General features: G+C 41.5%; 1 protein-coding gene across 1 annotated transcript; it reads left to right on the top strand.

Annotated features, from left to right (window-relative positions):
* Positions 1 to 314: 314 nt before the first annotated feature.
* On the top strand, positions 315 to 8963 carry PRDX1 (peroxiredoxin 1). Its single transcript, XM_028733674.2, has 6 exons — positions 315 to 465; positions 4103 to 4219; positions 4996 to 5149; positions 5758 to 5880; positions 6517 to 6647; positions 8472 to 8963. Exons 2-6 carry the CDS (start codon positions 4114 to 4116, stop codon positions 8555 to 8557), a joined length of 600 nt encoding a protein of 199 aa, XP_028589507.1. The 5' UTR covers positions 315 to 465; positions 4103 to 4113; the 3' UTR covers positions 8558 to 8963.
* The last annotated feature ends 5906 nt before the right edge of the window (positions 8964 to 14869 follow it).

Here is a 14869-nt window from a genome sequence, read left to right as displayed (position 1 = left end):
TTGTAGTCATGCCTGGTTTGCATCACCCATAAAACACGAGTCTAATGCAACCATCACTCTGAAGCTGGAATTCACGTTTCTTCTCCTCCCCACGCGATTTGTCGAAGGGGAGGGGGCACCTTTCCTCAAAAAACTATCAAGATCTGTGCAGTACAGTTGGCCCTGATTCCCACCCACCACCAACTACAAAAAACAACAACACCCGATTCTAAAACCAGCACCACCAAAAGTTATGCTGGCGAACAAAAAGCGGCAAAATGCAAAGTCATGCTGGCGCAGCAGCTACGCCAGAAAGCAGGAGAGCCGGGAAGGAGGCGCCAACCGACAAGTTCTTCGGCTTCGTGCTCTCGCGAGAGTTGAGAAGGTATAAAATAGAAGGGGCACTGCCTGCAGGGCTGGATCTTTTTTTGTTTCGAGCCGGGAGCGGCAAGAGAATATTTGAGGAAGCGGATAATTTCGCATTAGGTAAAGCATACCTCTCTCCGCCGTCCAAAATGAGAATCTGGGCCAGGGCAGGGCTGGCTTGCAGTTCGTAAAGGTTTTGTTCGTTTGCTGTAATAGAATGTGCTTCCTTATAGTATTTGAGATTTGCTGTTTTGTGTGTCAAATTAATTGTAGACTGTTTCCTGATGGAGATCTCTGTGTTTGTGTGTAACTTAGCTGGGCTTTGCTCCCCGCCGCCTGGTAGCCCAACAGGTGGAGGGAGAGCTGAGCTGAGTTCAGTTTCCTGCCTTGGTCGAACTTCACTTCGTTTTTCTTCGCCTCGGTTTCCTGGCGCAACAAAAGATCCCGGTTTAAAGAGGCTCGGAAGTTGGGAAGTGCAGCCTGCAGGGTGGGGAAAAGCTCTGGGTGCGATCGACGCCCGAGCTATTAAGTGAAATTGCGCTATTAAGTCAATGAACTTCAAAGGACGTCGCGGTTCTGGCCGCGCCTGCTGCTGTTGGGCTGCCCGCCGGCTCCTTCCGCTGGTCGTTTCAATGGGCTGATGGTGGGTTTGGTTGGGCGTGAAGCTGCATTTATCTTGGTAGGGAGAGAGGTTGGGATGCTTGGACACAAAATAAGGAATTTGGGAGTTGGAAGGCTGCTACTTCCGCGGGTTAGGGGCCGTTGTATTGTGTTCCACGAGAGGTGGCAGTTTTTAAATGTAATTATAGAGTAAGGTTGTAGCCCTGGGCTCAGGTACCTGAAAAGGTGCTACTGAGCTCCATGGAATTGAGCGAATGAACAGGACGCACAGTGTGCAAGAGAGTTGAAATGGGCGAAGGCTAGCTAGTTATGAACGAGTTTCCTCTTATCGGTTTCATTTCCATACAATTGCGTAATGGAAAACTAAACCGTTTAAAGTTAATTGCACTGATTTGAGTAGTGTTACTATTATTTTTGGCATATTGGGGGTTAAGTTGATATGATCATCTGGAACTCTGATTTGTGCACCGTTGCCTGTTTTGGGATGTACTAAGTTTATACTTGGAATACTTCTTGTGCATTACACAGCTAATCTCAAGGCTTACTTTTAAAATAACGCAGCTGTTATTTCCTTGTGCTAGAGCCAAGTTGTATGGGGAACAGTGTTAGAAACTGAGATATGAAAGCTCAGAGCTAAATGGCGCCTTAAACCTAGGTTATGGGTGCCACAACGGAATGTTTAGGCTCACTTTTTTGTAACAAGAATACAAAGCTGAAAATAAATGAACTGCAGCTAAAATGTTATGTTCATTTTTCACATGGTCTAGTCCTTCCCCTAATATTCTTAAGAGGGTCTCTTCTCCAGTCTTCAGAGAGTAGCTAGAAGTGGAGAAGCAGAAAAAGGTCCTCCTTTCCTTCCACTCTGCATTTTTATTCTGAAATCTTAGGTGCAGTACTGCGCCCAGAGCTCAGAAACTGCTTACCCTAATGAAATTCCCTGTCACAAAATGCGCCTCAATCACTGATGAGGAGCTACTAAAGCCACTAAAATGTATTGTGGTTTAAAATTCCTTTTTATTTTTTTGGCCCAAAGGCTGTACACACTTTCACATACATGTGCATGCACTCAGAGTCAGACAACCCTCCCTATGCAGCTGATCCAGGCAGATCACCTGAAGGGGAATTATTACTCCTCATGTGGTTATCAGATTGCTCCTTTGGGAACTGTTTGCAGCCATCCTTATTAAATATGCTTAGAATGCATATTTCACATTACTTTTAATTTTATATTTTTAATAGTTTTGCATTTTATTATATACTTACCTTGATACTTTAGCAGATGGTGGTATATAAATACTTTTATAAATGATTTTAGTCTAAAATGATTTTAGTCTAGAGGGTACAGTTTTCCACTCCCCAACCCAGTTCTGCATCTAATATTTTTTTCATTTTGCCTCTCTCTTCCCCTCCCTAGTGGGCCAACTCACCTGTCAAATCAATGGGTGATGGTGGGAAGGGGAAAAATGCTTGTGGGAGGGTTGGATTAGGCCCTAAACTGGAGAATAGCCACTCTTGTTCTACAGAATGCTGTTAAGTTTCATGTTCCTATTGTTAGTATAGATTATCCCTTGAAGTGTCTCTTGTTGGACAGTGGAACAGACTTTCTTGGGAGGTTGTGGATTCTCCTTCCTTGGAGGTTTTGAAGTGGAGGTTGGATGCCCATCTGTCATGGATGCTTTAGCTGAGATTTCTGCACTGCATGGGGCTGGACTAGATGACCCTTGAGGGTCTCTTGCAACTCTACAGTTCTGTGAATCTATGAATAAAACAAAATTGATACATTTACACTTGACTGAGTGCTTCCCTCAGTATCTTTCCAGTTTGCTTAAAGATGGCAGGATGTACACATCTAATCTTCTTCTGCTCTGTTGAGACAATTAATGTTGGCATTTAAAGGTGATTGGTATGTACTCTTGAGTCTTATTAGATCTTAAAAACTATGCTAATGCAGTGTGATGCTTGGCTGCAATCACAGTAGAAAATTTGGTTGTGTTAAGGTTCAGATATTTAAAATTATGTGGCAACATAAACTTAGTTGAATCACATATTTTAAAATGAATTTCTGGCGGCATGCATGATGGCATTTGGCCTTTCTCATCATTATTTATGCAAACCTTTGGCAGAGGGGCCCTATGACTCCTATTGCAACTTCATACTCTGCAGTTCAACTTTGGTGGGTGGGGCCGCTTTCCTTTGCCCATGTACTGTATTTTTCGCCCTATAGGATGCACTTTTTGCCCTCCAAAAATGAAGGGGAAATGTGTGTGCGTCCTATGGGGCGAATACAGGTTTTCGCTGAAGCCTGGAGAGCGAGAGGGGTCGGTGCACACCAACCCCTCTCGCTCTCCAGGCTTCAGGAAGCTCTGCGCAACCCTCGGGAGCTCGGCGGGAAGCCGCGCCGGGCTCCCTAAGGTTGCGCAGAGCTGCCTGCATTCTGAAGCCTCGGGCGCACTGAAGAGCGCGCCCGGGCTTCGCACAGCTCTCCGCAAGCCTGGGGAGACTGGCGTGGCTCCCTAGGCTTGCGGATAGCAGGCTGTTCTGGGGTCGGGGGAAGCTCGGGCTTCCCCCGCGCCAGCCCCGTGCCTGGGGGGGGGGAAATAATTTTTTTTCTTTATCCCCCCCCCCCAAAAAAAAAGAAACTAGGTGCGCCCTATAGGGCAGTGCATCCTATGGGGCGAAAAATACGATACGTAGTTTGAAATCAAAGAGTATAGGCTTGGCTTGCTTGCCTGAAATAACCTCTTGGGCTGAAGGTTCCCCCGTGCTGCAGAGTAGATACTGAATGGTAAAAGTAGAGTTTACTTACTTGTACCCATGGAGTTTATAACTCAGCAGATACTGCTTAAATTAAAGCATGTGGAACATTTAACATCTGTTTTGTGTGCTATATCGATTGTGTTTTTAAAAAGTATTGAATATACAGATAGTGAAGGTTCTTTTCCTTTTGGTCCAAATACTGAGATAATGAAATAGTTGTTCCTACAATATCTTGACAAACCTACAGTAGTTCTCTTCAGTCCAGCACATTCTAAATTGTATTTTAAATGTATGCTAAACTTTTGCTAATGGGTTTCCTCTTCTGGGGGGGGGGTCATCGTAAAAGCCACAGAACCTAACAAGTTCAAACTTTCTCCAGCTCCAGTCAGAATGTCAGCAGGAGATGCTCACATTGGGAAGCCAGCCCCAGACTTTCTGGCCACGGCTGTAATGCCAGATGGGCAATTCAAAGAAATCTCACTCTCTCAGTACAAAGGTAAGTGCAATAAAGCATGTTGTATTTGTAGGCAAGGGTTTATTGAGGTACTGATAAGTATGTGACATGTATAAAAACCTAACTTAACTGTCTGGACTAACAACATAACCTTCTTTGATTCTGAAATGGAAGTTTTGTTGGCATTCACAAAAATGCATTGGATAGTATTGCAAATAAGTCCTCAGAAAGTTACTAACACATCTGCATGTAGGTACCCTATTTTGTTCTAGTATTTTGTTGTCCTTGCATGTGTCATTTTGTTGTCCTTGCATGTGTCACTTCTGCTAGTTTGGAAGAAAATAGTTATGACTTTTATTTGCAGCACTTCTTTTGTTTATTTGGAGATCAAGGAGAGAAGAGAGCATGGGTGGGAAACTTTCGGCCTACAGTCCAAACTAGGCTCACTAGGCTGTTTTTCTTAAACCACACCCACCTGCCCCATATGTGACCTCAGGTGTGGCAGATGCCCAGGGAGTTCAATCCTGCTTTGTGATGTATATAGCTCTCTCTTCCCCTCCCTAGTGGGCCAACTCACCTGTCAAATCAACTGGTGCCAGTATGACATCAGATGACTGACAAGTAAGGTGATCGTGTGCAAAGTTTGCTAGCCATGGTGGCAGAAGATAAACAACTGGCCTGCCATGCCAAAAAAGGCTCCTCACCTCTGGGGTAGAATGCCACAAAGCTGTTAATGTTTGGAATCAGAAATTTGTGACTTTTGAATTGCTTCCAGCTTTGCTGTAGTGGGAATCTTAACTTGTTACCTTCTTCTCCAGGGAAATATGTTGTGTTCTTCTTCTATCCACTTGACTTTACCTTTGTCTGCCCAACTGAGATCATTGCATTCAGTGACAGATCTGAGGAGTTTAGAAAAATCAACTGTGAAGTGATTGGTGCTTCTGTCGACTCTCACTTTTGCCATCTTGCCTGGTAAGAATATTTGGACCTAAGCCTTTTTATTCTCTGGGGGTCTCCTACATTAAAAGTTATAAGCCTGTTAAATGGATGAAAGAAGCAGCTACCAACAAGTAACTATTGCCAGCTATTTCTTTTCCCCCCTAACCCAGCCTCATGTCCTGTGCAAGAGAGAGAAAACACCATCCTGCTCACAAATCAATTTGTGCTAGAAAGGGGGTTGGTTAAGGGTTTTTTGCCCACCCTTCACAATCCTGTTCTGATCCGGTCCTGTAGCTTTTTAAGTGTAGTCATCTTAAGTCCCTGAACTTGAGCAGCTTGAGCTGTAACCTTAGACCCAATGAAGCTGCTTCTCTGGCCATTATGGTAAGAATGGTAAGAACCATGTGGGTTTCCTTTATTGGAGCAGTGTGGAACCAGACCAATAGCAAGCTGTTCCCACACCACTCCAGTGACATGCGCTTGAAACTAGACAGAAAGTTTTGGGTCACTGCCTTTTTTGCAAAGACCACTGAATCTCTTAGATATTCTGCTGCAGTCGAATGTGTAAGTGTACAGAAGGACAAGGATATTACTGAAATACTAACCTGCTTTATAAAAGCCTTTCTTCTTCTTGTTAACAGGATCAACACACCCAAAAAACAGGGTGGACTAGGCTGCATGCGTATTCCCTTGGTGTCTGACACAAACCGTGAAATTTCTAAAAAGTATGGAGTATTAAAAGAAGATGAAGGCATTTCCTACAGGTAAGGTTACCACTGCAGCCTCTTAGTGACTTGTGGTATATAGAGCACTGCATGATAAAGGTTCTAAAAGATAAAACTTAATCAGAGGGAGAAGCCCACAGAAAATAAGTGATGCAAGTTTTGAGTCAACATGCACACTTTACTAGCTCTGTTGATAAGGCTGCCCTTAATTATGAATGTCCTTTTCACTGGGAAGAGGAAAGTGAATGTGCAATCTCCGTTTGGCATCTTCCCAGATCCGCTATCAGCACCTGGGTTGAAAAACACCAATTCAAATTTAAACACTGTTCTTTAGAATAGTGCTCGTATCTTGTAACAAAAGTTTGAACATTCAAATTAGAAGTCTCTTGAAGGGTGAAAGGTAAAGAGTCTGTACGTAGGAAGTTTTACCACATTCCTTTATGAAATGTTCTATATAGGTTTTAGTGCTTGGAATTGCAAATGAGTCTCCATATAGTTTTGCTTTTAATTTATATATAGGGTAGAAGTTGTACCAGATCTTAAGAGAACTGGTTTTGATGTTTTCAGAAGAACTAAAAGGGGACAGAACTTGGTATTGAATGCTAGCTTGTAGTTTTTTGGATTCTGCCACCATACATTTAAGTGTTTGTGTGTGTGTGTGCCTTTTCTCTTTAGGGGCCTCTTCATCATTGATGATAAGGGAATCTTACGCCAGATCACAATCAATGATCTCCCTGTTGGTCGCTCAGTTGATGAAACACTCCGGCTAGTTCAGGCTTTTCAGTTTACAGACAAACATGGAGAAGGTAAGACTGTCATGTTCAGGCTAGGCAAGCATGAACTGCCGTTAAGTTTCTCAGTGAAAAAGGAGGATGCACTTAACAGTTCATAGTGTATCCTCTTCCCTGCAAAAGGGGATACTATGTTTAAAGAAACATAAATGTGAAAATCTAGGACTATACAGTGGTACCTTGGGTTACATAAGCTTCAGGTTACAGACTCCACTAACCCAGAAATAGTGCTTCGGGTTAAGAACTTTGCTTCAGGTTGAGAACAGAAATCGTGCTCCGGCGGCGCGGCAGCAGCAGGAGGCCCTGTTAGCTAAAGTGGTGCTTCAGGTTAAGAACAGTTTCAGATTAAGAACGGACCTCTGGAACAAATTAAGTACTTAACCCGAGGTACCACTGTAGTTCTCTAAAAGAGTATCTCATTGATAAAAATGCAGTTCCTGAGTAGCATCTTGTATGGCTAAAATAAAGTCCGGGAATAGGCAAATAGAAATAGGCTTTTAAGAGTCTCTCTTGTTTCTAGCCATATCTACAGGACAAATAAGAGATAGTATTGACAGCTGGTGGAGGGGCAGAACATCTTTCCACCGAGAAACTAGAGGCAGAGGTAGACAGTAACTGCTGTCCCTGTAAAGACAGTATCCCATATACACAGTAGCATTTTCCCACATAAGTGAGTAGCTACCATTCATTCCCATGGGAAGAAATCTCAAATGTTGCATTTGGGGGCTGCTGTGTTAGGGAAAGCGTTGGCACCTCACATTATTTGCTTGTCTTCTCTGTGGGATTCTTGTTTGAAGCCATTTCCTACAGAACATACCATATTTTTCCGACTATAAGACACCCCCATGTATTTTTGCAGCAACAACCAATCGCTAGTCCAACCTCAGCACTATCCATATATAAGACGCCCCCTAATTTTTAACATAATTTTTTAGGGGAAAAAACCTAGACTTGTACACAGAAAAATATGGTATATTTTGTGCCCCCTCAGGGCACAACATGCCCCCTTTTCTTCCCTACTGCCAACAAATAAATGTCAGTTATAACTCGTATATATTACTATTCCGCCACATTGCCCACCATATTATGATATTCGCAGGCTCCCTTGCAAAGGTTTGTTTCCAGGTGGCCACTAAGGGCAATCCTCCTTTTTCACTGAATCAAGACTTTCCTTAAAATACCTGCATCAACCACCTATTTAATTACAGAAAGCAATAGGGCTCCTCCTTTATATTCTTAGTCAGTGAGATATATTTATGTTAGACTCTACCCTGACCAGAACAGTTAAAACAGAAACATGTATTTACTTAAGGAACATAACGTGTACAGACTGTTCTAACTTTCATAATGTCTATCCTTTTCTACATATGCCTCTCATTGGTTCTCTAAACTCATTCCCATTTCATTCAGTCCCTCAAAGCGGCTCTTTCAGCTGTTATTTTTCAATGGACACATAATACTAGTCTTTCGCTCTCAGCTCTGGCCTGTATTCCATCCAACCTCCCTGCTCTCAGTCATTATTTCAGTCTTTTGTTGCTGTCAGGCATTTATTTGGCTAGTATTTTAGATGCATAAGCTGTGAATCACTTCAGTTTTTCCAAGAGGCAGCTGTCCTGTACATCTCAGGTACACAATTGCATCAAGAAGCCCATCTGTAGGAGAGATTGGGTGGTGACTGCTGCTAGTTCCAGAAGTTAGTCAAATAGATGACGGAGGTTGTAGTGATCCAAGTCATCTTGTGTGAAGTCTAGTGATGGACATAACAACTTAGTTCTTTGTATGCTGTTTTCGGTCTGTACTCCAGGAGTAACTTAAAAGTTAATATTATTATCTCCTCAGTGTGTCCTGCTGGCTGGCATCCTGGGAAAGACACTATCAAGCCTGATGTTCAGAAGAGTAGAGAGTACTTCTCCAAGCAGAACTAAATGTGCTGTGTGATTGGGGTGTTTTTTTTTGTACAAGGCATCTATTCTGTAACCTGTATAAGTAAAAGCAGACCTGTACTTGTCATTCCCTTTATTTTTAATAGTAAAATTATTGTGAGCTAACTGGTTTATAGTTCAGATGCCATTTATTCTGGATCAATCCAATGTACGTTACTAGGACAGCTTTGGAGTAAATGGATTATGAACTGAAACATTGGTCAGTACTTAATAGCTATTGTTAATAGTATATGTCCTTTTGATCAGAACCAGGAAAGGGAAATTGCTCCTTGTGCTAGTGTGGATAAAAAGGACCAGTAACATGTATATGATTGGCCCAGGGATGCATGTAGAACAGTCGGTTTTTCTGATGTTTTGTACTGTCATTAAACTCGGGGGGAAATGGGAATCCTATGTCTCTAATTAATTGAGTGATCTCAGTATAGCAGGAACATGCAATAGCTTGTAATAGATGGTATTTCTGAGCTGGGTGTGAAAAGATAATCAAATACATCTCAACATGTAAAAAACCCTAAGCTTTATGCAACCCCTGCTACATAGACTTTGTTAACCATGTTGCCAAACCCTTTTAGCCATGTAACAGATGCTGCAGCCTTCAGTCTAATAACTCATTGACTTACAGACCTTCACTATCCAAAACCTGAACCGCAAGCCTAAAATCATCCATTGATCTTAGTCCTTGCGTAGTCCTAATTGCCTTCCTATCAGTACTGGCTCTGATATGGTCCTTTCCCTCTCACAACATTTTGTGTACTTACGCAGTTCTGGAATTTCTCTACATTATTTATTTTCTGTTTCCAAGTGTATGAACTGCTAAGTCATAGAAAAAAATCATGGCAGTATACAGTACAATAAAACAACATAAAATACAGATCAAATTACCAACAAGGAATCAAATAAATCATCTCAAAATGACTGGAGAAAGCAACTTTTATCAGTGGCAAATTATCAAAGTGGTAAGTCTTGAAACAATGCACCTGTGCTGCTATGCTAAATGTTGGTTCCCATAGAAACTTAATCTACCAGTATGTCAGGAGGGCTTCAGAAGAGTGCTGTGATCTGGCTGGTTTATAAGGGATAAGGTGGTCATTTAGGTAACCTGGTAGATGTTTAGAAGCATTGGGGATGTGATGGTACCGTGAGAGACCCAATAGTAAAAATGCCAGGGGTTTATAGTCTGGAAAGGTCCTGCAGAAAGGAACAGAACCAGTGAAGTACAGTGCCACAAATCCCCAGCCAACATGGCTGGTCCAAGTGGGTACCATGATTGTTGTCAAAAAAGAGTGAGCTGCAGGGTCACACCCTCCTATGTCTCCTGTGATCAAGGTCACCCATCAGGACCACTAATGCTGACTAGGTCCCAAAACAACCTGAAGCCAGACTGAGGTAGATCAAGATTACATGTTTCACACCTGCGCTCAGTAAATTGGAGGATCAGCATACTTCCCAGAAATATGAAAGGAGTAATATATGATATATAAATTGATAAAATGGCATCTTAAAAGCAAACTTCCTTTACTTGTCCAAGCATTAGAAAACAAAAGAGCTGCAAAAAGTGCTTGATCTTGAGAACCCATTCAGGTTGAACATCCTGCAATTTGGGGAATATCCTGAGGAAGCGGGAAACAGTACTTGCTGCACTAACTGACAGAACCCACAATGTGGCACTGCCACCTAACATTAGGAAATGTCCCCACAAGGCACTATATTAAAAGGACTTGATTTTCTAAGATTACAGAACATCAATTATGATGGTGATATTCAAATACCTCCTATTTCTGGGATCCTCTTTTAAATTGATAGCGTCAAGTGGATTAATGCAGTAAGGATTACTAGCAGACTTCTGGTTAATTCAAAGTACATTCTTCTGAGGCAGTCCCTTCACTTTATCCCCCTTGCCCTGCTTCTATGGGTGGCTCTAAGAGGAGTGGCTGAAATGTGCTGGCACACACCCAAGGCTTCTGTAGCTGTTTTCTATTTTCTGTGAGCTTTGTACCCAGGGCTGAGTGTTCCTTGGCTCTCCTTTCCTTCTGATTCTCCATGTTTTGTATCCTCACTTGCCATCATACTAGTCTTTGCTGTGTTACACACCTGTGAAGGTAATAATAGGCATCTGGTGTATCACACAGACAAACAGAATTAACTGCTAGAAAAATAGAGGGGAGCTAACAAAGGCAGCTGCTATTTCTTCTTGTGTACAAGGAGTAAGATTAATGAGGATTAGGAATCAGAAGAGCTTCATACTTGCGTACCAAGAACAATGGCCACATTGATCCTTGCATGCGGAGCGCACAACTTTTCAACATCATTATGATATTGGCAGATAACACTGTCGATTATGGATGTAGAAATCTAGCTTACCACACCTCCAAAGCACGTGAAGATAAGCAGGATAAGAACTGGTGCCACAGAACCTGGAGATTAATCATTATGCTTTTTAAAATTATATGTTGTAAGCTGTTCTTAAAACTTTTTTTTGTAGGTGTGGGATTTAAAATTGCAGAAAGTTGCCATTAAAGTTGCAGCAACCCATACCTAAAACAAAAATAAAATATTTAGATGTGCTGGAGAAGACTGTTCTTATTTTTAGGAGTTTTGAGCTCACAGCTAGTTTTCAAATGTACTTTCATGCAAAAATAGAATCATATACATTAGAGTGAAGTAATTATTCTTACTGTATTTTATGAAGCTCTACCAATATTTTGTAGAAGCTATACATTATAAAACCTACATATTCACGAGAGGACTTCTGAGTTGTCAGTAGAAATATTGTTTAAAATGATGATTTGAAATAATTTCTTAAACTTTTCTGAGCTCATTATAAAATGAATATCATTGTAAACCAGAAGCATACTGCTTTGAATGAATTATTTGATAAATGAGTTTTATACTTGGGAATTACATGTGAGGACTCTTATTATAGAACAGATGGTGAAAGATTCAAAGCAGAATCCCATGCATTCGTATCCAGAAGAAAATCCTAGTGATTTCAGTGTGCATGTAAGATTTTACACTGTAATCAGTATGTATAAAATTGCAAACTTAAAGAATAATCAAACATGGGCTATCTATAGGGAATGGCTCTTAAATAAGTTTTAGAAACTCATTAGCATGTTGGATTTTATATTGTATCACCTATGTAAATACTCCTGAATACTATATGAACATAACATTCCAATGGAAGCAATTACTCTACATGTGTAAACTTTAAATGTGCCAGACCATTTTCTATAAATGAGTTGCTACAGCACCGTTAGACACTTTAATTGAATAATGAAGCTAGTTAACAAAACCCCTCTGAATTGGCTAGATAGGTTTTTGTTTCTTTTTACTTCACTGCCCAACAGGGGAAAGTGGATTGGGCAGGGAAAGTGTACTTAAGAGGCATTAAAGCATATTTACCCCTCAGCTGCCTCCTCCGTTGCTGATTAAAGCCTAATGCTGTCCCACTTTTGAGGCTTCCAACAGAAGTACTACATCTCCTGAAGGCAGCCCATAGTGTGGATTCCATGGAGAAATAGACATGGACACAGCCTCTCCTTCCCTCCTCATCTCTCTCTCTCTCTCTCTCTCTCTCTCTCTCTCTCTCTCTCACACTCTCTCTCTCTCTCTCTCTCTCTCTCTCTCTCACACACACACACACACACACACACACCATTCTGCTTTTCATTCTTTGGCTGATCCCTCAGATGAACAGGGTTAAAGGGCCTCTAGAGCAAATGACAATGTTAAGTAGAAGATAAAAAAGCTGTACAGATGTTTACACAACCTCATGGTCCTCGCTGCTAGGCAAGTAAGAGACAAGCTTATGGGTGCAAATGCAGGGGGAATTGTAAACAGAGCATACACGAAGGGAGGGAGGAGGACTGTTCCTCACAGACTGTAGCCTAGCAAATTTTATCACTCCTTTCTATGTGTGCTATACTACCCACACTGTAGACTTGTGTAGGTTTGATTTTTAAGGCAAATTATTCAGAAGGTAAGAGGATCCGAACCCTCCTTTTCACTCAGTACTTAATTTTCCATAGTTCCTCCCAAAACGCTTCTCATCCAGTCAAAGTCACTTCCAATATCCATGGAGAAAAATTATTAGAGGGGAAGATGATAACATCAATAATATTGTTACTGCTTCCCTCTGGAGAGCTTTAACAATAAAAATCGGTGGGAAAGACTTTGCTGTTCTACCAATTCTACCCTAAATGCTAAGGCTCCTTTAACTGAGCATCTATTTGATTTGATTCTGTAACCATGCAGTCAAACAAAACCCTAATGTGATTTAGTACCAAGGCAAAATACATGTAATAATAAAAATAGTTTTATTATTTGCACCCCACCCATCTGACTGGGTTGCCCCAGCCACTCTGGACTGCTTCCAACATATATAAAAACATAATTAAACATTACAAAACTTCCCTATGCAGGGCGGCCTTCAGATGTCTTCTTTTTCCATTCGCAATGGGATTGCATCCTCCACCATGCCTGAGGGCAGCAGGGGAGGCTGTGTGTGGCACAGGCAATTCTCTTCCAACATCTTGCCTCCACTTTTATCCCCCTACCATCTACCATCTGAGGTGGCTGCTTCACTCTGCCCAATGGTAGGGCCAGCCTTGTCCATCAAAAAGAGACTACATCTGCAATGCTATACCCACATACTTGGCAGTAAGTGCCATAGAACTCAAATGAGGCTTTTTTCTGAGTAGGCATAAACAGGCAAACTATAAGAGATTTTCTGGCTGCTGCAAATAGAGGGGCCAGTTTAAAGAGGATCTTTAGCAAATATTTGACCTGCATGTTAGATGAGATTAGCATTAAACATGATAATAATAGCCTTGCTCCAGTTTTGCTGTGAACCTGTGGACTCTGCTGCAAATGTAAGCAAACAGGACATGACGCAAAGGAGTTTAGTTTGGATAATGGGAGCTGTGGGCTGGGGCAGAGAGCATCAGGAAAGCTGGATCAGAGCCCAAGGCCAGCATTAGGTAGGAATGTTGTTGTCCTAAGCAAAACATAATTTTGCCCATCTTTTTTTAGCACTAGTACTACTGAATATTTTTTCTTTGGTAATTAATAATGGTAATACTGTACATAGAAATAAAGGGAAGAGATTGTAAATACAATTGGAATGTTAAAAAAACCAAAACAAGCCAGCCATATAATTACTTTGTTTGGTACAAAACTATCAGCAAGAAAATAGTCTCTTAACAATTAAATTATGACCTAGCTGCTGTAGATTGGGCCTCTGCAGATTTCTGGGGGGCAGGGATGATTTCAGCTAGGTATGTACATAAGTAGGAAATGAACTAAAGGAACATAAAAAGGGAACGGAACAGCATGTGGGAAGGACAGCTAAATCTTTGCATGTCAGTTGGGCAAGTAATCAAATATTACACCAGATCATAGCAGCTACCATATGGCTGCACGGTGGGGTGGGGATATTGTTTTTGTTTGTTACTACGTTATGTATTGTGGAGAGCAAGACTGCTAAGAACATTAAACTAGTTGTTAAGCAACTAAGGTTGCAAGTTGAATCACAGTTGAGAGTATTTTATTTAGAGTCCATTGTGCTGGTTATGCCCTGGGTGAAGGCGATTAATTATATGACATATTACCAAAAGCTATTAATTATGTTATAGCTCTAATACATGTATGTTAAGAGTAGCCAGCATGTACAGATATCAGGAAAGTTTTGATATACACAAGGGGATAAATAAATCTGCAGTAAGTATGCTGTTTACACCAAAGGTGGCTTGTTAACTATAAGCACCTCACTGACAGCCTAATGCCCTTTTATTGCTTGCAGAATTTCAAAGGCTGCCTTCTTCCACAAGAACCTCCTGAACTACTAATATTATACCAGGAGGCCCTTCTTTAGATCTCCCCACTTTCAGGGACTCTGATTGGGTCTTTCCAGCTATACTGCCCTGTCTTTCCTAGAAAAGCTTGCCTGACACCAGCAGCAAGCCTTATGAATATCTGGGGCCAGGTGAAGAACTGTTTTATTTCATTTATTTCATTGAATTCTGATCATGCTTCTTGCTTGCCTGGGTGAAGAATAGAGAGGAATGTGTGAGCATGAAGAAACTAGCCTACTGGTATGCAAGGTAAAATTAACCATTGTTGCTTCATTCCCTTTTGCCTCTGGCCCTGTGCACCACTGGCAGGCAGCCCTCAGAAGGCTACCCAGAAGCAAATGTGGCCCTTGGGCTGAAATAAGTTCTTCACTCCAGTCTACAGCATGTGTGAGTGTAATCAGCAGGGTTATAATTGCGAGCTACCTATTATAGATGTTATACC

This window comes from Podarcis muralis, chromosome 5 (assembly GCF_964188315.1).
Source record: "Podarcis muralis chromosome 5, rPodMur119.hap1.1, whole genome shotgun sequence".
Lineage (NCBI taxonomy): Eukaryota > Metazoa > Chordata > Lepidosauria > Squamata > Lacertidae > Podarcis > Podarcis muralis.
Note: the sequence above shows the minus strand (reverse complement) of the source record. Positions and strands in the feature narration are given on the sequence as shown.

What these genes read in the sequence shown, in the direction of transcription:
- PRDX1 (XM_028733674.2), top strand. Translation starts at nt 4,114, where the DNA reads ATGTCAGCAGGAGATGCTCACATTGGGAAGCCAGCCCCAGACTTTCTG. An exon ending in CACTTTTGCCATCTTGCCTG is followed by an intron (nt 5,150 to 5,757) that starts GTAAGAATATTT and finishes TCTTGTTAACAG; the next exon opens with GATCAACACACCCAAAAAAC. An exon ending in GATGAAGGCATTTCCTACAG is followed by an intron (nt 5,881 to 6,516) that starts GTAAGGTTACCA and finishes TTTTCTCTTTAG; the next exon opens with GGGCCTCTTCATCATTGATG.